This window comes from Cynocephalus volans, chromosome 7 (genome assembly GCF_027409185.1).
Source record: "Cynocephalus volans isolate mCynVol1 chromosome 7, mCynVol1.pri, whole genome shotgun sequence".
Lineage (NCBI taxonomy): Eukaryota > Metazoa > Chordata > Mammalia > Dermoptera > Cynocephalidae > Cynocephalus > Cynocephalus volans.
In genome coordinates this window covers 95,860,855-95,881,457 of record NC_084466.1, presented here as the reverse complement: position 1 = coordinate 95,881,457, position 20,603 = coordinate 95,860,855, and the positions used below count along the sequence as shown (strand labels likewise).

The window sequence follows — 20,603 nt, the reverse complement described above, 5'->3', positions numbered from 1 at the left end:
CAGGTGACCCAAAATCCACTAAAATTTGAACAGTCTAATGCAGAATCTGGCAACTTAATCTATTAACAGCTCATGGAAATGGCCGATTTCAGCCAGCTCTACTTAGAAATTATTTTTCCCAGATCCTGTTGCTCTCTCTTTATTGTTCCTGGTCTGCATCACTCTTACTTTGTGGAACATAGGATTAAGCCTGGGACTCTAGAGAGACTCCGTGCTTGAAATCAATAAAAGGAGTATTGTCGCTCATTCCTATTGGGCTCTCATTGTTTCTTAGCTTCCTGGGCACCACTGCAGTGCCCCTGTAACATTTAGATATTTTGTTGCTGTGTTCAAGCAGAGAAATGAATACTATTGCTGTAGCTGGTTTCTCCCACCCACTTCTGATTCCACATGGCTCGCTATTCTATTTAATTCTTTTGGGAATCTGTAATCTTGGACACATATATTCCCAAACCCATTCTGGTGTCATCTGAAAACCTTATGGCATGCTCTAGTTCTGTGATAATCAGGATAATCAGGATCACCCCAACTTCTAATCAGCTACATAAAGAGCTAACCCCATGGTTACCAACACCTGTTTCCTAACCAAAGTGCACAATAATTTCTTAGCTTTGCCTACATGTGGGCCAGCACGTGTGTTTGTGCATGATTACTTGTCTCATGTACTGTTGAACAAGTATATCTTTGTATATACCTATGAATATGGTTTTGTTGGTGTGGGTATATAAGCAACCAGAGCTCAAGTCTGGTCTTAAAGTCTGAATAATGACTGCTTAGTATTTGGCTTTAATTAGTCTATGTGTGTTTTTAGCCTCAGCTTTCATCTGCCCTCAAATATCAGAGGAAGAATGAGTTCATTTCCTTGAAGTTTATTGACTGTTACCGGTAGCAGAACAATTCCATAAAAGAGCAGGTTCCATATGGTGTAAGTAGGAGGGGAAATCTGAGTTGGCGAGGAAGGATGCTTGGAGTGGGACTTGGAGTGAAGGATGGAAAAACAGGTCTCTCCATCCTTTTCCCCTCCATTCCCACAAGGATACTGGATTAATAGTGGGGATATCCTGCTCAGCATTCCCTCTCCAAATTGGAAACAGAGAGGAGAAACTTGATGCAAATTAGAGGAGGAAACACCTCACAGCTCTTCTGTTTCTCCATCCAAGGGGATGCCAATATCCACATTGTAGTCTACAGGCTCCCCAGAGCTCAACCAGGGAATAGGGGTTCGATTGAAAGAAGGCCTGTTGGAGAGGTTCTGGTTGTAGAGGAGCAGGGGTTCACTCAGCAGGGGCCCCAGGTCAAACTTGGGCATCTGGAAGGTCATGCGTTTGGAGGCCTTCTCATATCCACCATAGGGCATTGCCGTCCTGAGAAGGGGACACATTATTTAAGAATGAGAACAAAAGAAGCAAAGCCTTATCAATGAGCTGTTACCCAGTTCTGAGCATGGGAAGTCTGTGAATTCCAGTTTGAGATTGCTTCTGCACTCCTTATCCTTCCTCTCCCTTAGCACCCCATCCTGTTCCTGCTTTGTTTTCCCAAAGCTAATAATGAGAAAAGGAATCTAGTGAGTTCCAGCTAGAAAGGCTCATGGACAGTTGTGACCCAGACCAGCATTTCAGAGAAAGTGACCTCAAATACTATAAACCAAAGGTCTGAAGCCATCTTAAATTACATTGTAAAGACCACCCCACTCCAACCCCACCCCCACCTCCAGTGGATAGTGGATGTTCTGACTGAGAGGAATTAACATTTCCTGGAAAATCCAGGCTCTTTAGGACCAAATGCAAAAGCACTGCTATAGCTCTTCCCTACCCTGCTTGCACACAGGTCTGCTATCCATGGTCTAAAGAAGCCCAATTCCAAAAGAACAGATACTTAGAGCCTTATTAAAGCAGGGATAAGGAAATAGAATACTACAGACAGAGTAATGACATCCTATGCTTGAATTTCAATTCAAGCCTCAGGAGGCCTTCAAACATGTAATATATTATTCTCATTTTACACTCAAAGAAACCAAGGCTCAGAAGTAGGGTAACTTTCCCATGGCCACGCAGCTAATATGTGACCTATGAACTAGAATTCAAATCCTGCTTTCCAGCAAATTTTTCCCTCATCAAAGTGCTATGATGAAGCTGAACTAGAGTGAAATGAGCAAAGGCTTCAATTAGGGCCCCCATATTCCTGCCATCCCTTCTTAGCCTCCTTCTGAAACATTTGAACTAAAGTCTCTGTACCAACTAAGGGTGCAGTGCCACACTCTTGTGTGCATCTTGAATGCATCTGGTTCCTTCCCTACCACCCCTACCTGTTGAAAGACTTATACTGGGGGAGTTCAGCTTTGGCCCCATAGGCCAGCAGGTCAATGCCGAGTTCCACTTTTTGCTGGGGGTCAACCCCCATGGCTCGTTCCCATGGAGAAATATAGGTCTTGAACACAGTGATATGTTTTCCTTCTCCACCTGCCTGGTCTCCTGATAGCCACGGGAGAGAAAAATAAATAATAGCAGTCAGTTAATGAAAATTTATCCCACATCCCTACACTAGAGAAGTTGTTGGGGCCAGGGACTAAAGGTATAAATAACATCCCATAATTGTATAAGGTTTGTGATCAGATCTGTGACTGAATCTGAAAAGCCAGAAAGGTGACTGAAAGATAAGGCTTCTGGGTAGAACATACATCTCTGTATCTTTCTAGATCCAGAGAGTCACCAAGATATCTCACCTGGCCTCCCTTGCTCCCCACATCCAGCCTAGGCCTCATTCCTGAGGATATCTCTGCTCTAGGGACCAGACACATGACTTGGGTGGGAGTACTTGCCTGATCCTGTCTCGCCAACCCCTGCTGTGCCAGCAGTTCCTCCTCTGCCAGCCTGGCCCCCAGGACCACCTGTACCCCCAGCTCCAGACCCACGGCCCTGATGGTGCTGCTGGTCAGAGCCATACTGTCTGGCAGAGCCACTGTCCCCTGCCTGGCCTCCACCGCTGCCCTTGCTGTAGGAGAATCCCTGCCCAGCTGTGCCCAGCTGTCCCCCCACTGTGGGAAGGAACTTCTGGAAGTGATCCTGAAAAGAAAGGAGAGTGAGGGGAAAGTTAGCAATGGGTATGGGAAATATACAAAGACAGAGATGTGTATAGCAAAGGAGGTGATCAGAGACAATGGCCAAGCAGAAGATACTGAATCTGAGATTCCCCCCTCCAATAAATGGATAGTGAATAGCCTGACTGAGAGAAATTAAACTCTCGTTAAGAGAGAGGTAGGACCCCCTCCAATTACACCTTGAGATGTGGGTAGCTCATTCTCCATACTTCCCTTTACCATCCTTATCAAGGCAAAGAAAAGACTTCTGCTCAACTAGAATTTGAGAGGATGGGGTTGCCATGAAGAACCCAGTCTTAATTTGAAGAACCAGAGAGATCTCTGTCCCCTCCCTTCCTCAGCTTGTCCAACAGTCAGAACTCTCTTCTTTCTCCCTCATCTTTTCCGTCTCTCCTCTTGGTGCCTGTTGGACCAGGACTTCCTGACAGTGAAATTGTAGCAGGTGGGAGGAAGGGTGACCAAAAGGGCAACACTGGATTCAGCCCAAAAGCCTAAAAATAACCCCTCCAACTCCTTCAGAAGGATCTCCTGGTCACCCCACCATGTACACCCCCATGCTCCACCCAGTGTAACCAAACCCAGGCAAGGAGGAGGGCTTTTGGCCTCCTAAAGTTAGATATAACCAGCTCAGCATTTTTATTCTCCTCCTACATAGGGCCAATGACAGACACTCCTACCCCTGGCCCCATGTAGGCATCTATTTCCAGCCCCCCACCCCCACCAGCCACTCAGAGATGGTGGAAGAGGAATAAAGGAAACGGAGAAGGTCCCCTCCTTCTCAGTTGTAACATCTTGTGCCTGGCACCTCTCCAATCCCTACCTCTCTTTCTTTGGAGAAGGAGGCTGATTAGAAGATGTAGGATCTTAAAGAAGGATGGTTTCAGTCTCATATTGGACTGATCCTTTAAATAAAGAATGGCTCAAAGAGGAAATGGCTGTAAAAACTCATTTAACTCTTTCTAGGGTTGCCAGATTTAGCAAATAAAATTACTGAACACCACTTAAAATTGAATTTCAGATGCACAACGAATACTTTTTTAGTATAAATATGCCCCCAAAGTTGCCTGGGACATACTTACACTAAAAAATTATTTATTGTGCATCTGAAATTCAAATTTAAGTGGGTATCATGTATTTTTATTTTTATGTTCCAAATATTGCATGGGACATACTTATATATAAAAAAGTATTCATTGTGCATCTTCAATTCAAATTTAACTGGGTATCCTGTACTTTTAAATTTTAATTTAATTTTTATGTCCCAAATATTGCATGAGACATACTTTATTAAAAAATTATTTGTTGTGTATTTCTACTTCAAAATACAGGACTAGGCATCCTGAGTTTTATCTGGCAACCCTATCTTTAATGCTTACCCATACTTGGAAGGAAATTTCTCCCTGAGGGTGTGGTACTCCCCACCCCTTTACTAGCTCTAAGATGAAGACTGAGTTTCAGAAATGGGCTGTAACTCACCCTGGAGCAGTTGGAGGCTCAAATATTGGGGAGTTTAACAAGTTTATAAATTTTCAGGGAGGCAAATTCGATGGTATTTTTGAGTTTCAGGGCCTACCAAGACTTTGACAGAAAAGTGACTAGGCTTTGAGGGAGTGGTAAAGTTTCAAACTTACCATTGAGCTGTCAGAGAAAACATCAGGGTGGTTCTCATAAATAAATTTCTCCACCCTCATCTGCCGCAGTTTGAACATCTTGGAGCCCCGGTTAGTGAGCAGCGACAGCTCCTCCAACATCACATCCCTTGGGACACTGATCTTCTTGCCCAGGTTCAGGCCTGAACTCTCCTGTCCACCTTTCAGGAAGGTGGGGAGGAAGAGGCAAGGGAAAGAGAAAAGTAGGGTTTTCTGGACTCATAATGCAGATCCCACCTGCAACTAAGCATGTGTGTCCTGGCAGATATCACTTAGGGGAGCAGGTACTGTCTGTAATGTCTGACTAAACTCTCTCTAAAAGTTTGTGATGGATTTTGATTTCCTCGATTTGGAGTTGGAGAGAATGCATGGGGACTGGGGTGCAGAATGGAGACAGGACACTAGAGAGGTGAGTGGGGTAACAGTGACATGGGCCTGGGATACAGGGCAAAAGGAGTAAAGAAACATCACAGACAGAGGCTATTGGAGAAACTATGGTGAGGGAAAGCCATAGAGCAATCCTGTGTGGAGTTGGCCACTTCTTAATATGGACTCCTGTCTTAACTCCTTTCCCTTTTCTTCCTCTAAGTGAACTCTGGCTCCAGAGAGCCTCTAGGTATTGAGAGAGTTCTTCACATTCATGCACTCCTGTCTACCCTAAGGAAACAAAATACGCCTGTGCAGTTTGCCATTTTAAGTGCTTAAACAGGCTCCCTAGCTCTGGGAAAGAAGTAAAGAAATTAACCACTTATTGAGACCTTAGTCTTTGCCAGTCTCCATCATATTTTCTTCCTCAAACATACCTCATTGACGTAGATTCTGTGGTCCTGGACCTGTGCTGGGTAATATGGCAGGGTATTTTTTCAGATTACAAGGTGAAAAGGGTGGAAAGATGAGTAGTCGGCATTGAATCCTTTCTCCCTCTTTCTCCTTGCCCTTTTTAACCACCCCCACCTTCTGCCACTGGAATTCCTCTCATTTGTTCACCCAAAGATATATATAACTTTATGATATTTCTACGACTTGGGGGTCAGGGATGCTCTTAATAAGAAGTTGCACACTAAGTAGATGCAAAGATGCCCTACCTCCAGTGAGTTCCATGATCAGCTTGCTGGATTTCCTCTTCTTGTTAGGGGCTGGGGTTCCTGAGAGTGGCATTGTAGAGGTGGGTTCAACCTGGATAGGGTGGGAAGGGGGATGGACAGGGAAGAAGAGTGAGAGTCTGCAGTAGGGCAGTACTTCTGAACCTGGGGTTAAGGGCTTCAGAGGACAAAATTTCAACAGATTGTCAAAGAAATATTTATTCCCCCAAAACATGAAAACCCACTGATTTAAGCTTCTGTTTTCTTGGGGACAGGGCAGGAAGTATAGATGCACTGCCTGCCCTTATCTTCTACAAACCTCTTGTGAGCTGTTTCACATACAGCTGGTGCAGAGATTAGGAACATAGCTGGGTGGGGGGTGTTTAAAAAACAACTGCAGACAGGGCAGTGCACCCAGGTTTCATTGGCTTGGCATGATTTGAAGCTTTTATTTGCATAGGGATATCAGACTGGGTCTATGATTCCAGGCTCTGGTCTCTCCTCAGTCTTTCCCCAAGTCCCAGGGGGCCAGAGAAATGTTCTGCCAGAGCTGAGGAGATTCAGCCAAAAACTTCTCCATAGGAAGGAGAGGTTGTTGCTTCTCCATTGGGCCAGCTGGAACATGGCCCAGGGAGGTCATGGCTGTGCTGCCTGCTCCTTCATCACTCCCGCCCCAGACCTCAGAGCTGGTGAGGAGAGGGGGACCAGGGGCATTTGCACCCTGACATATGTCATTTCAGCAGTATCATAGCAGAGGAGAATTGAGGGAGAACATGAACATAGTAATAGGATCTGGCAGTGGTGGGAGACAATCTGGGAAGATACAGACTCCAGCCCCTCCTTAACAGAAGCTGGCACTCAGTAAAATGCTGTCTTCTGCTGAGTCCTGTCTCAAAAATGCACCTGCAACTCTACTAACTTAGTGGGGTATCAGACCCCCTTCTCATTCCTCCAGTGCTTCCCCCAACATTTCCACTCTCCCCAACTCCTGTGCCCCAATCCTTCCAACTCTCTGTGGCTCCCCTAAACTGGACAGCTGGGAGCTAAGCATAGATGGGGAGGGGGTTACTCCGCCAGGATCAAGAATCACAATAGTAGACACAGACACAAAAGTCAACATAGTAGACTCCAGCCCTTCTAGCCATAGAGATGGAGACTTACCGGCTGCTCAGGTGGTGGTCACCTCTCCTGGGGCCCAGCAGCTTTGGAGGACTGAGCTGCTGTGACCGGAGAACATGAGCTGGGCAGGCGTGGGGGCAGCACGGGCAGTGGGGGAGGGAGGCTGGTTATTAATAGAGATGATGAGTGCAAGCAGCTCAAATGGCACAGGGGGTACCGAGACCCTGTAACCAAGATCCCGCCCTGCTTGCGCAGAGGCTCAGCAAGGGGAGAAAAGGCCTGCGTGATTCTCCCACTGTCTGAGCCAGGGTTCAGTCTGCCCAGGGACACCCCTTCCCTTTCCACCAGAGTCTGAGACCCAAAGAAGCATTCGGGGAGAAATTCAACACTGAGAGGGAGAGAGGAAGCAGGCAGCAAGTGGTGGATAGGAATTCAGAGTGGGAGAGAGAACCTGGAGAACATGACCAGAGGGCCACTGAGAGCCAGAGCTGGAGGGACCTGGGGGTGTATTTGTGGGTGGGAGGGCTTAAAGCACTATGTTCAGGGAAGGGAAGTCTTCACAATGAAACTGCTCTTTTAAAGTTCCTGGATGCATTAATCTTTTCTCTGTGAGGGCCGGATCTTGGTAAGATAAGGAGCCAAATTAACCAAACTCAGTGTTTCCTAGGCAGTCAGGGATGAGTGGGGGAAACCAATTATTCTGCCCACCCCACTCCCTTTTCTTTGCTCTTAAACTCTGGCAATTCTAAGAACAGGTGAACACTTACATCTGCCTTTTAACCCCCATTTGCTGTTGGGGTGCTCAGTTCAGCCTGCTGTGCAGCATAGACGTTGATGTCTCCCTGAGAAGCCCATGTAGGCCTGTGACCTGCCAGGGCCTTCCTCTCTGAATTTCATATTTGGGATTTCCTTCAAAGGGAGCACACACCCAACAGGATCTAGACTGCCTAATTTGTATTGTTCCAAAGGAGCCTCTGGGCAGGGGCATAAACTCAAGGGTCTCCTTCAAAGAAGCCCATCATTTGCCCAGCCCTTCCTCAGTAGCTGCATGAACATCCTGGATCCTCCTCTACCTTCTGCTCAGGTTCTAGAACCAGCTGCTGCAGCACCTCTGCTGCAGCCACCACCACCCTGTTGCAGCTGCCTTAGGAAGTGGCTTTTGTAGCTTCCAGAATATCCCCCTGTCCCTCTGTTAGCTCTCCACTCTGACTGACCATGCTCCTTCCATCCTGTATGAGTACTTTCAGGTTCGCTAGGGGATGAAAGGCACCCCCACCCCCCACCCCACCAGCAGATGGCCTGTGCCTCCAGACCCCTTATCTTTTGTCCTTCTCTACTCCCTCCCAACCCAAGGAAGCAATTAGAAGAAACAAATAGCAAAAGGTGATTTCATCATCTGTACTACCTTCCCCTCAAAAACAAAAACAAACTGAAAGTCTGATCTCCTAGGATTGCGTACCTAAATTACTGAGTGGGTGAAAACAGGCTATTCTATATAGCCTATGGTCTCTGGGCCCTTCCATTGGAATTCTCAGAGACAGTGTACTTGGGAGCATTTGAGTCCTGGATCTGGTTATTGGCACAAATATGCCCTCTGCTGGTAAAATAGGAGCAATGGCACTTTCCTTCTCAGAAGCCTTGAATTCAAGCCTGCCTCCAGTGGCTTCCCTTCTGTTAGTCTCAACCCATTCTGATCCACCTTTCTCACCTTCTTCCCTCTCCCATCCCACCTTTACCTCCAGCCATTGCCTTCCCTTCATTTAATTCTCAGAGAGTGTTTAACATAGTTGCTTCCACCAGGAAGCTAGAAAATGTTGATGGCAAACGGCTCAGAAGGCCTTTCCAGCTTCTCTCAGTTCTGTAAGTAGAGACCTTGCCTGGAAAGTATGGAGTAGGATAAAGAAAGGGAGAGACCCTGGATGGCAATTGTGGGGAAAGGGAACCAAGAGGAGTGGTGGAGGTGGCTAAATCAGAGCAGGACAGAATTGTAGAAAAGAGCAAAAGACCTGGGGATAAAGGGCAAAAGGGTGAAAAATGAGAGGGCAGCAATGGAGACAGAGATTAGGAACCAGATCGGGGGAATGGGCTAGAGAAAATGAAGGAGAGATCAGGATTTGGGTATAAAACTAGAAGATCCCACTGCTGGGTACACTCCCAAAGGAATAGAAATCATCATGTTGAAGGGACACCTGCACTCCCATGTTTATTGCATCTGTATTTACAATAGCCAAGAGTTGGAACCAACCTAAATGTCCATTATGGATGAGTGCATAAGGAAAATGTGGTATGTTTATACAATGGAATACCATTGCCATAAAAAAGAATGAAGTACTGCCATTTGCAGCAACATGGATGGACTTAGAAAAAATTATGTTAGGGCCGGCCCGTGGCTCACTCGGTAGAGTGCGGTGCTGATAACACCAAGGCCCCGGGTTTGGATCCCATATACGGATGGCCGGTTCACTCACTGGCTGAGTGTGGTGCTGACAACACCAAGTCAAGGGTTAAGATCCCCTTACCGGTCATCTTTAAAAAAAAAAAAAAAAGAAAAGAAAAAATTATGTTAAGTGAAATAAGCCAGGCACAGAAAGAGAAAGACCGCATATCCTCACTTACATGTGGGAGATAATAAAAAAATTAATAAACAAATAAAAAGAAGGATACAAAAAAAAAAAAAACCTAGAAGAGATGACAGAAACAGAAGGTATAGGGCATAAGTTTATTCTTGTGCACAAACCAAAGAACTGTGACTCACACCCAATATGCAAAGGGAATTATCACTTTCCAGATCAAAGAGCAAATGTGGCTGGTGGTTGTCTTGGTGAGAGAGGAGTTAGTACCCTTCTAGGATCAGAGATCAGGACCTGAAGCTGAAAAGGAACAGTGCTAGGGTTTTGAGGGATGGGGTATGACTGAAAAGAGGTTTTGGCTTTGGGTTGTTTCCTTGCCTTTTACCAGGTAGTCATGACAAACTGCAGAAGACAAACTGCAGAAGACAAACTGAATGACAAACTCAGAGGAAGTTGTACAGAGACCAGTTGTTCTTTCAACACTCAACACAAACCCTCACATTTCCTTCCCATCATCCCCCTTCACTCTAACAAATACATTCTTCTCCCTCAAATTTGTTCCCAATCCCCCTCTTGCACACAGTTGCTTTCTTGTTACCTGACTTTACTCTCTGCCAGGACTGTACTGCTCCTCACCATGCTCCTCTCTGTGGCTCAGTCACTTCTACTCATTATTGCTCTGCTCCTGGTGTTTGCCTCATTCTCCACACCCAGGCTCTCTTCTCCCTCCTTTCTGTCTTAGGCTTATGAGGCAATGAAGCCAATAATTTGTTCATTCTCAGAGGAATTTTTTTCTTTTTTTCTCTTCCTGGATACTGGCTTACTCAGCTGGGCCTCTCTAGTTGCTAACATTCTGAAATCCTGAGGAATGGGAGAATTCTTAGTTCTATTCCTGGCCTAGCTGGTATAACTCAGCCCATGTAAACTGTTCCAGTCCTTCAGTCTTCTCATACTCCATTAGTTTCACAAGCTGCTGTACTCCTGCTACAGATGCTGGTCTCTAAGGAGTTACTCTCTAGTGAATCTCTTTCACCCTGCTAGACTCTCTGTGGGGATATCTGACCCTTCTATCAGTGCAAGGATAAGACCGTGATTGGGTCTTTATTTAGACTTCTCTTACATTTGCCTCAAACAGAAGAGCACATTCGTGCACACACATACACCCTTACGTATATGCCAGCCAAGCTTGGTAAAGCAGAGTGAAGAGTAGGGAGGAGCTTGGTGCAAACAGGTTAGTTCAGGCCCATTGCTATGTGCCTGCGGGTGAGCTTCTTGCCTGAGGTCCCAGTGGTAACTTCTACTCTGTTTCTCACTGCACATTAAAATAAGGCCCACAGAGAAAAGCGCAAATGTAAAGAAGAGACCTGTGGAGGAGTATGGGCAGAGAGTCCTGAAGATAAAGACAAAGATCCAGGCAAAGAAATACAGAGGCAAAGAGAAGCAAAAATACCAAAGCAGAGATAGCAGGCTGGAAAGCAGCAGGGAGGTGGGGAGTAAGGAAGGTGGGGGATAGGACACCAACTCCAAAATCATCTCTGGCAGGAGGGAATTTAGCCTCTAGATGCCTCAGAGAGAGGGGAGGATAGGATAGGAGAAGCAATTTTAGGAACTTGATGTTCCACCCCTCCTTGGTCCTGGGACCTGTGCCCTGCTCACTGGTGCCCTGCCCCAGGCCTCCACACATGAGCCTGCAATCCTGTTTTAGTGGCCGAGAATCGGGGCCTGGCTACCTGGAAACCACAGGAGCTGGGGGAGGCCCCAGGGCCCCTGGGAGATTCTGGAGGAGGGGCTGGGCTAGAAACAGGGGCTGAGGCCAGCTCTGCCCTCCAGATGGGCTCATCCAGTGTAGTGGCTGCTCGGGGGGCAAGGACAGTGGTAGCCAGGGGCTCTGCAGTAGGCTGGGGTCCTGGAGTGGAAAATCGGCGGATCTCCTGAACTCGGACAGTTTTGGGGGGCCCTAAGGAAGTGGGGCCAGGAGTTGGGGGAACCTCATCAAAACAGAACATGGCAGTTTTAAGTTGGTAGGGCTGATGCCGCATGAAATCCAGAGCCTTGATGCCCTGCGTGGGGGCTGCCCGAGGCCCCTTTGATTGGGCTTTATTAGGGAGAGTGCGGGCAGCCTGGGGGAAAAAGGGTGAAAGTAACGGGTTGTAAGCAATAGGAGGTGGGGCACGGATGTTGGGTGAATATTTCCAGGAAGGCGGCAGTGAAGGAGTAGGGGAAGGACTTCTGGGCCGAGGGCCAAGGCCAATACCAGGTGTAGCTTCCACCACATACCTGTCCGCACGACTCTGCCGCTTGGCAAACAGCTCCCCACCCCTGCCCTGAAGCCTTGGTGGCTCGGGTATTCCAACCGAAGAGGCTACCCCATTCACCAGCCCATCAAGGAGCCCTCGAGAAGGGGGCTTAGGAGCCACTGGGGGTGGAGTCTTAGGAGTTATAGGGGGCGGGGTCTTGGGAGCCATTGGAGGCGGGGTTTTAGGTGTCACGTGAGGCAGGGTCTTGTAACTCCTGCCCCCTGGTGGCTGCATGAAATTGCAGGCTTCAGCCCCGAGACTCAGAGCGTCCTCCTCAGGACCGGATTCAGCACCCCCAGCCCGGGGTTTTTCATCCAGGGTCTGCACCAGCGAGAGCAGCTCGGGGTTGGGCGAGTTCTTCGGCTCCTCTTTTCCCGGCCGGAACATCTGCTTCCGGGTGCCCCGGCGCCGGGCCTCCTGCAGGATGCCCGTGCGGGCAGCTGGCACGGAGATGCGCTGCTCCCGAGCGCTGGGGGACTCAGGGGCCGCGGGGCCTGGGGCGGGCCCCTCTGGGCGCGCAGAGTGTCGCAGAGGAGCCGAAAGGAAGATAGATGCGGTGGAGGTCATGGCAGCTGCGTTAGGGGGAGCGGGGGGCTCTGGGGCTCCGCCTGGGGTAACAGGCCGACTGGGGGCTGGGATATACAGAGAACTGGTGGCCGTCACAGGCCCGGAGGGACGTGGGGTGCTGGGGGGACCGGAGGCTGGCACATGGCTGGGAACCCCTGAGGTGAAGCTGGGCAGCGGGGTAGGCCCCTGCGGAGAGGACGAGAAGGGGGGTGGGGCGGGACTGAGGCCTCCCAGGCTTTCATTCATCCTCTTGGGGGGTAGAGGCCGGAAAATAACCGACGTGGTTCCGGGCCGCTGCCCTTGTAAGCCCGGGGTAAAGGGCCTGGCTGACCGGTTAAAAATGCTTGGAGCTGGGGTGGGGCCTCCACCTCCTGGGAGGAATGGTCTGGGGCTGGCTACAGGGGCCGGCAAAGGGCTGGGTGGGAGCACGGCTGCCTCCGGGGGAGCACTCTGGGCCCGAGGTGGTGACTGCAGGCCCTGCCCGTTGAGCATGGCTGGCTGGCCAACAGGAGCCAGCTCCTGGCTGCTGGAGGCTGCGCGCTGGCGCTGCCGCTCAAAGAGCTGAACCCCCCGCCCAGAGACCTCACTGAGCCCGGGGCCCTGGCCCTCTCCTGCGCCTGAGCCCACCCTGGCCAGCTCCATGTCCAGATAGGGGCTGTCCCAGTCGGACTGATTGGTGAGGCTGCGGGCGTCGGAGAAGGCCTCTTCGTCCAGCTCAGACTCACTCGTGGGGGGGACACCGTCTTCCTCCTCAGCGCCTGTCCCAGCCGCAGCCCCGAAGCTCACTAGGGTGTACTTCTTGGCCCTCTGCCGCCGTTTCTTAAACATAAGCACCCCCTTGGAATGGGGATTGGGGGCTGCAGTTAGCAGGGAGGCAATCGTCCGACATTTGGTTTTGGCCTCCTTCACGCTCTTCTCTTGGAGGCTCTCTGCTCCTTGCAGTTCTGAGGAGGCCAAGAGGTAGAATGGTCAGTGGGGCTTCCTCAGCCTCTTCTAGTCCTGTTGCCGAAGGTTTCCACTCCCCACCCATCCAGCTCCCTCATGCCTCCCACCTTCTGCCTTTTCACTGGCCCAACCCATAATTTCTCCTGCCTGTGGCAATGTCCTCTGATTTGGGGGCAGAGTGAAGGGTGAAAGGTGAAACCAAGGACAGTTAAAGAGAAGGCAGAGTCCAGTTGGCTCCCCTGACACTGCTCTGACCACAGCTCTTCTTTCTTTTCTTCCCTCTGTTCTGCTCCTGTCTTCCCAGAGATGTGCCCTTATCCACCCCACATACATTCCCCACCTGCCTCCCATTCCTGACTGATAATGGGGGTCGGGGTGTCATTCTCCACGGCTGGCAGGGAGATGAGGCAAGTCCCAGGGAGAGAAAAGATGAAGAGGGACATTGTTCTCCCACCATAGAGACCATGTTGGGAGACTTCTTACAGTTTGGGACTTATCTCCTCTTCCTACCCCTTACCCCTATGATCAGGACACAAAGGACCCTTAGCAATGAAGATCTTCTTTCACAGTTCTACCCCCATCATGCAGTCACATCATAAACATTCATAGAAATAACCATGAAATAACCACACATCATTTCAACAAGAATTTTGGTCTAGTGAGAGCTAGCTGTGGGCATACATTCTCCTAGTATGTGGGCACACTTTTCTCTCTCATTCATATATATCCCAGCTTACATATACCTCACTTCACATACACATATGTAAATACACGTGTGTCCACACAAAAACACACATAGAGTCACTCAAATACATTCACACACCTACACGCTCCAGATAGCCCTTCTTCCCAGACTTCCCCCTGCAGACTGTGTTACTAACAGTTTGGACAGAATTTTAGAGTTGATCTTGGCCTTCCAACTGCCAGGGCACTTCTCTGTGCATCACACCCCTGCTACTCACAGCCAGGGGTAGTCTCAGATCCAAGATGCAGAAAATGCCAGAGTGCTGCTCTCCAAGGCGACCCTCCAAATCTCTAGGATACTTCAAGATCACCAGCTAAATTTATTCTCCTTTCCCCCAAGCTGGGGATGGGAGTAGGGTAGGCTTCTTTAGGGGTCAGAGCTGCCTCCTATTTTCCAAGCCTTCCAGGTGGAGAGCTCAGGCAGAGACTACCAGGCAGGCACGCAAGGACCGTGTGTTAGAGGGAACCAGGGCAGGGCTTCCCATGCCATGTGGGGCCAGTGTAGGTGGGGCCAGGAAATGGGAGAGGCTGCCCTGCTGCTAGGACCCCGCCTTGGACATGGATGTTCTCTAGTCCATGGTCTCCAGTCCCTCTGCAAAATTCTTGAAATTCCATCTACTCTCCACTGAAGATACCAAGCTCCTTTCTAATTAGGGCTCTCATTCCTCTCATCCCAACATTTATACCACAAAATAGTACTGTGGATAAGAGAGCAGGCAACAGAGTTCAGCTCAAGGTTTTGATTCTTGGGAGAGTTACTTCACCTCATTGAAGATCAGTTTCCCCATCTGTAAATGAGGATAATAATGGCAACCTCATGGGGTTGCTATGCTGATTAAGTGAGATAATGCAAGTAAATATAGCAGTTAATGCAGTGCTAAAGCCCAGTGTGAGTAACCATTACAATCAAAGCTTTCTTGACACTAGCTGCACATGTATACACACACTTCCTTGTTCACACATATTTCTCCCACAGACACATTTGAGGGGTCTTCAAAAAGTTCATGGAGAGATCCATATTATCTTTCAATTCTGTTTTTCCATAAACCTGTTGAAGTACCCTTGTACATGCTTTCCTGTTTTCATAATGTACTCACACCACTCTCACACGGACTCTGTTTCCATGAGTTTTCTACAGCTCATGTGGTCACAGATCCCTTTGACATGTGGCCACAGTATCAACCCATTCTGAGACAGGCGCAGCAAAACTCTCCAGAGAGGATGAAGAAGATAGCAAAAGGAGGAGGAGACGAGAGTAAGACCTTTTCCCAAAGACCACCCTACCTAAACTGTTGGGGTATTCCCCTCCATTTGAGATCCCAGAACTCTCTTGGATATGGGAAGGTAGTACCTGCATAGAATGGGCCTTGGAGTTCAGGAACTGGGCCTTGGGCTTTGTCACAGCTGGCTTGGTTGAGAGGATCTTGGCTGATGGGCTCAAAGGTCTCCATGCCGAGAAAGGCACTGTTGGCTGGAGCAGGACCAGCTTGAGCCACCCCCCACGCCTTTTAAAGCCCCTTTGTCTTGTCCTCAGAGCTGGCAGCTGAATGAGCTCACTGTGCTATATTTGGAGACTGGCCCCCTCCCTTCTCTTGGCTGCCCCATAAGCCTCAGTGTGATGGACATGGGCACCTGCTTCCCCTTCCCCCTACCCCACCCCACTGGACAATGAGGTCTGCTTGGCTAAAAATATCCCTGAGTCACTAACTATGGTCTCACCCAGCATGATGGGAAGGGAGGGGGTGCTAAAATGAGAATTGAGGATAAATATGGGATCCTGGGCATGCATCTGGAATTTCTTTGTGGGATATTGGACGCTGTCAGGGATGTCACACTCTGTCATGTCCTTAACCTGTATTCCAGACTTAGAGAAACAAAATTCTATGGATCAGGAATTAGAATAATGGAGGAGAGGAAAGAAAGATAAGTAGAGGGAGAATACCGAGATTTCAGAGGTGAAAAGAAAGATCTTTGTGGGAGGGGTATGGGAGGCACAGGGCAGGGAGAAACTTCACTCTCAGACTTTGTTCTGTAGCTCACATCAAAAATAGCAAAGAGCCTGAGATAAGCGGAACTGACTTTTTCTGCCTGGGCCTACATTCTTGCCTGAGATAAGGAGCCAAAGATCCCTCCCTCTACCACTTCCTAGGGATCTCATGACTATCCCATAGCCTTCCAGTCCCCTGAAATCCTAACTAAACTTACAAACCTCAAAGGTAGCTCTGGTGCTATGCTTGCAATTAATGCTGTAAAGAGATCCTACAGCCTTATCCCAATTCCAAATACTCCCCTGCCCTGTGTTTGTACTTTACTCTCACCCCATCCCGACACCTAGCAAAACATTAGCAACAACCACTACCAAACCTTCCATCTATTCATGTCTCTTTCAAACTTCCCTACTTATCCTGTTCTTGGGTTGGGTTGAACCACCTGTACCTTTTTGCCACACTGGTTCAAACAGTGAAAATAATGGAGACCATGAGAATAATTACTCTTCTCTCCCACTCATCACTCTCCTCCACTTGTTCCCAAGACTGAATCTGAGGGACATAAGGTAGGTAGAATGTATGGTTATGGAGGGAAAGATTTAGGGCTCAGATTGAAGGATCCTGGCAGGGGTAAAGGGATTCAGGCACTCACTGGCTTGCTTGGCCTTCTGGGCATAGGTGGTAGTAAGATCTTCTGCCACTGGGTGGGGAACAGGCCCCACCATAGGGATGAGATGAGGGCCAGGCTGGAGGGGGCCATGGGGTAATAGCAGGGCCTCGTCTGGAGGTGGCTGAAGGGCTGCCCCATCCTCCCAAGATGGGGAGCTCACACGGCTGTCACCCTGGCTGGGAGGGCCAGGGATAGCAGGTGCTGGCTCTGCAGGGCTGTCAGACAGGTAGACCTCATCAGGTGGGGCTCCTGGAGGGATGGGCCTTGTGGGGCCTCGGCGGCGGGGTCGGCGGGGCTTCTCCTGGGTGGCATGGCCTTCAGCATCACTGTCTGTCTCTCCATAGTAAGCCTCACTGTCAGGGGGTGAGCGAAGGCTCGCAGGCTGAAGAGACTGGGGAACTGGAGCGCCAGGGGGCTCAGGACTCAGTGGAGATAATGGTGATAGCACCTGAAGCTCACCAGGAGATGGAGATCGCACAGCCCCCTCATCTGCTACCCTGTATGGGAAAGATGACAGAACTTGAGAGATGGGCTGGGTGACTGACAGCTAGAGAGATTGGAGGGTGGGTGGGGGTGAGGTAAGGGAGAGAGATGGGACTGGAATACAGTTCAAGTGGCTGGGCTGAGAAGAATGAAGATCTGAAGACAAACTGGGAGGCAAATATGCTTGGAGGGCTGTGAGTCAAAATGGGCTTAGAGGAAGATGTGATGAGGAGGAGAGAGATAGGCCAGGGGTTGAAGTAGGCCCATCTCTTAGATACCCGCTTGACACCCCATCCCTTGATTGCAGATACATTCAAGCCCTTTGGGAGTCATATGCAAATATCTGTACTCTCAAAGAAATGCACTAGCAGCAATAGGTACAGTACTTGTTAGTTGGCTGAAGCCAGGCCAGTGAGATATGGAGCTGAGACAGGCAATGGGAGTCCTGGACTAGGGAAAGAGCAGGGGAGGGGTCCATACCGCCGCACAGTGAGGACAAGCTGATTCACTGAGGCATCGATGAGGTTCATGGCACTGGCATGAGAGAGACTGGTGCAAGAGACCCCATTGATTGCCAAGAGCTGGTCCCTCTCTCGGAGTCCTGCTCTGCCAGCCTGGCTCCGTCTTCGGATCTGAGATTTGGACGAGAGATTGTAGGTGAGGGAGGGTTCCAAAGGGAATAAAATGAAAGGAAAGGACAAGAAGGACCCATGTGAGGGGATTTTACTTTTCGGGGTAAGAAGGGTGGCAAGGTTCATGGAGCTACAAAGTAAGAAAGATAGCAAGGTTCATGTGTGGAGAGAAGAAGATGCAGATTGGAGGGAGTAATAATACCATATGATGGGAGGTGGGGTGACTACTGAATGAAAGAGGCCTTTAAAAAACTGCATGGGCTTCTATCCTCAAGATTTTCCTCTGAGGGCAATATCTATACTGGCCAATAGTTCTCTTCTAGGCCTTGCAATCTCAGGTGCCATTACAGTCGAGATTTTAGAACAGTATTCCAGATCGGAGGGAATCCAACCAGATTCTGGGAGATTGTTACTGTGTGTGTATATGTGTGCCATGTGTGCACACACGTACATGTATGTTAAGGTAATAATAAGAGTAGTAGGGGCTACCATTTATTGAGTTCTTACTAAGTGTTGGGCACTGCATGAATTATTGCATTAACCTTAGAATGGTTCTATGAAGTAGGTACTATTATTACCCACATTTTACAGTTCAGAAAACTAAGCCTGTAGCATGCAACCAAAAGGGTAATGACTTCATCTGAGAGGGCAGATCTTGCCATAACCTTCCTAGTACCTAAAAAAGTTTTGCCTAGTGAGAGAAAGGATCTGACTTAGGAAAAGAGGAGCACTGAAGGCATGGGTAGAGCAGGGCAGGATTGGGCAAGGCTAGGCTGGGTGAGACAAACTCAGCTCATCACATAGCAGTTTAGTTAGAGAAAAATTAGAACCTTCCCTACATTCCTAGAGTTTGGAGCAGAGGCATATACCCAGGAGAGCAAACACTGGATGACCAGACTTGGGCCTCTGTTACCATGGGGCCACAGGGAACTAAAACAGAGCCTTTCTTTTTTCTCTGCTCCCTGAAAACCAGGAATTCCCTTTTCCAATAGCCCATACAAGAAGCCTGTGGTCAGACACTATTCCCCCTACCAGTCTTGAGCATGCTTCCCTGCCCACCTACCCACCCCTTCTTCACAGCCTTCCTCTGCACTCCCCCACCACCCATAGGCCACCAAATAATTCTTCCCAGGTTCCCTTGGGCTCCCCTTTCCCTCATTTCAGGGGCTCTCCCTTACCTTGGACACCTGTAAGGGTTTCCTCTGCTCGGCCCCCCCCTGAAGTCGGAAGCCCCAGGGGGCTCCCCCTGATAGTGTGACCAGCACCTCCTCCTCAGCACCCATCGCTCAGCCTGGCCTATGGCCCCCGGAGTTTAGACAGTGTCCCAGGGAGAGAAGTTGAGGTGCTGGTACCCCGTCCGGCCTGCCTGTCCGGTTGTCCTGCTCCTGCTGCCCTGGGTCTCCCCCTGACACCACACACCACAGGCAGGCGATTTGGCCCTAGGATCAGTACAGTCCAGCACACGTGTCCCGTCAATCGGAGCTGTGCTCAAAATAGTTTAGTTGCCGGCTATACCCCCCCTCCCTTCCCCAGCTGTGTTACTCCAAGAGATAATTATAGTACACACTTCTGTCCTCCATGTCCCCACATCCTCCTCCGTGGGCCTTTTTCTCAGGACTGTGAGGACTAGCTCTCTGGGCCCTATAACTAATGTATAGCCCTTCAGGGACTGTGCCTTCCCTGATAGGATCATGGACTGATCCCAACTGTTTTCCTTCAAAGCCCATATCAAAGTGGCAGCAGCAGAGGCTTCGATTCCAGAGCTGGCAAGAAATGGCTGGATATGCTGAACAAGCTCCCACGCTCCCAGGAAAGATTGACCCTGTAGGGAAAGTGAAAGAAAATGGTCAGGGCCCCTCAGATGTTCAGAATCTTGCCGAGCATTTGATATAAATATATGCGTTCGCCCAGGTGTTCCTTGGTTATTGTCTAATGTAATTACGCATGTGCACCCAGGAGTCCTGGGTTATGGACTTAAGTATAAAGGACTAACATCTCTGATACATGGTCCTTCTCTGGACGCCAGGAGGTCACTAGGGCGGCTGCTCCTAGCTCTGAATAAAGCCTATTAATTTTTTACCCACGGCTCCCAGGATCTTTTCCTATTACCTAGCTTGTGGATCTGCGTGTGAAGGGTTTGTGACCCAGTCTGTACAACGGGCTTGAAGGGTCTCTGAGCCCTAGCCTGAGCTTGACAGACACCTTGCTGTGTGAACTTGACCTCTTAATCAACATGGAAAGCTGTATCCCACTGCAGCCCTGGGGTCTGTGTGGAGGAATTCTGATCAGCCATGCTCCAGTTGAACTGTTACCTCTTCCATAAAGCCTTTCCTAACCATCTCCCAACTCCCCACCTATAGAATTAATCCTTCCTTCTTCTGGGCAATATATGTCTCTCATTCATATTTCTTTCTTTTTTTTAAAAATTTTATTTTGTCGATATACACTGTGGTTGATTCTTGTGGCCTGTTACCGAAACCTCCCTCCCTCCTCCCTCTCCTCCCTCCCACCCAACAATGTCCTTTCTGTTTGCTTGTCGTATCAACTTCAAGGAATTGTAGTTGTTATGTCTTCTCCCCCACCACCCAGTTTTTTTGTGTGTGTGTGTGTGTGTGTGTGTGTGTGTGTGTCTGTGAATTTATTTATTTATTTTTAGCTCCCACCAATAAGTGAGAACATGTGGTATTTCTCTTTCTGTGCCTGACTCGTTTCACTTAATATAATTCTCTCAAGGTCCATCCATGTTGTTGCAAATGGCAG

The 20,603-nt window shown here is 49.0% G+C and overlaps 2 protein-coding genes across 3 annotated transcripts; both read right to left on the bottom strand.

Annotated features, from left to right (window-relative positions):
* Positions 1-853: 853 nt before the first annotated feature.
* On the bottom strand, positions 854-7,094 carry MYOZ1 (myozenin 1). Its single transcript, XM_063102856.1, has 6 exons — positions 6,990-7,094; positions 5,832-5,922; positions 4,729-4,907; positions 2,819-3,062; positions 2,306-2,471; positions 854-1,364 (listed from the first exon to the last, which is right to left on the bottom strand). Exons 2-6 carry the CDS (start codon positions 5,902-5,904, stop codon positions 1,133-1,135), a joined length of 894 nt encoding a protein of 297 aa, XP_062958926.1. The 5' UTR covers positions 5,905-5,922; positions 6,990-7,094; the 3' UTR covers positions 854-1,132.
* A 2,558-nt stretch (positions 7,095-9,652) lies between these two features.
* SYNPO2L (synaptopodin 2 like) lies at positions 9,653-19,281 on the bottom strand. 2 transcript variants are annotated; one of them, XM_063101650.1, is made up of 5 exons: positions 19,022-19,281; positions 17,692-17,843; positions 16,711-17,225; positions 15,422-15,541; positions 9,653-13,325 (listed from the first exon to the last, which is right to left on the bottom strand). In XM_063101650.1, the coding sequence occupies exons 1-5, from the start codon at positions 19,124-19,126 to the stop codon at positions 11,170-11,172; spliced, it is 3,048 nt and encodes a 1,015-aa protein (XP_062957720.1). In that variant the 5' UTR covers positions 19,127-19,281; the 3' UTR covers positions 9,653-11,169. The 2 variants fall into 2 exon arrangements, with proteins under 2 accessions (XP_062957720.1, XP_062957721.1); XM_063101651.1 differs by lacking the exon at positions 15,422-15,541.
* Between the last annotated feature and the right edge of the window lie 1,322 nt (positions 19,282-20,603).

Coding starts and splice junctions, on each gene's coding strand:
- SYNPO2L (XM_063101650.1), bottom strand. CDS start 19,126: ATGGGTGCTGAGGAGGAGGTGCTGGTCACACTATCAGGGGGAGCCCCC. Junction 17,844..19,021: donor AACCCTTACAGGTGTCCAAG/GTAAGGGAGAGC, acceptor TCCAAATCTCAG/ATCCGAAGACGGAGCCAGGC. Junction 17,226..17,691: donor CTTGTCCTCACTGTGCGGCG/GTATGGACCCCT, acceptor TTTCCCATACAG/GGTAGCAGATGAGGGGGCTG.
- MYOZ1 (XM_063102856.1), bottom strand. CDS start 5,904: ATGCCACTCTCAGGAACCCCAGCCCCTAACAAGAAGAGGAAATCCAGC. Junction 2,472..2,818: donor GGTTGGCGAGACAGGATCAG/GCAAGTACTCCC, acceptor CGTGGCTATCAG/GAGACCAGGCAGGTGGAGAA. Junction 1,365..2,305: donor CAGTATAAGTCTTTCAACAG/GTAGGGGTGGTA, acceptor TCCCCTTCTCAG/GACGGCAATGCCCTATGGTG.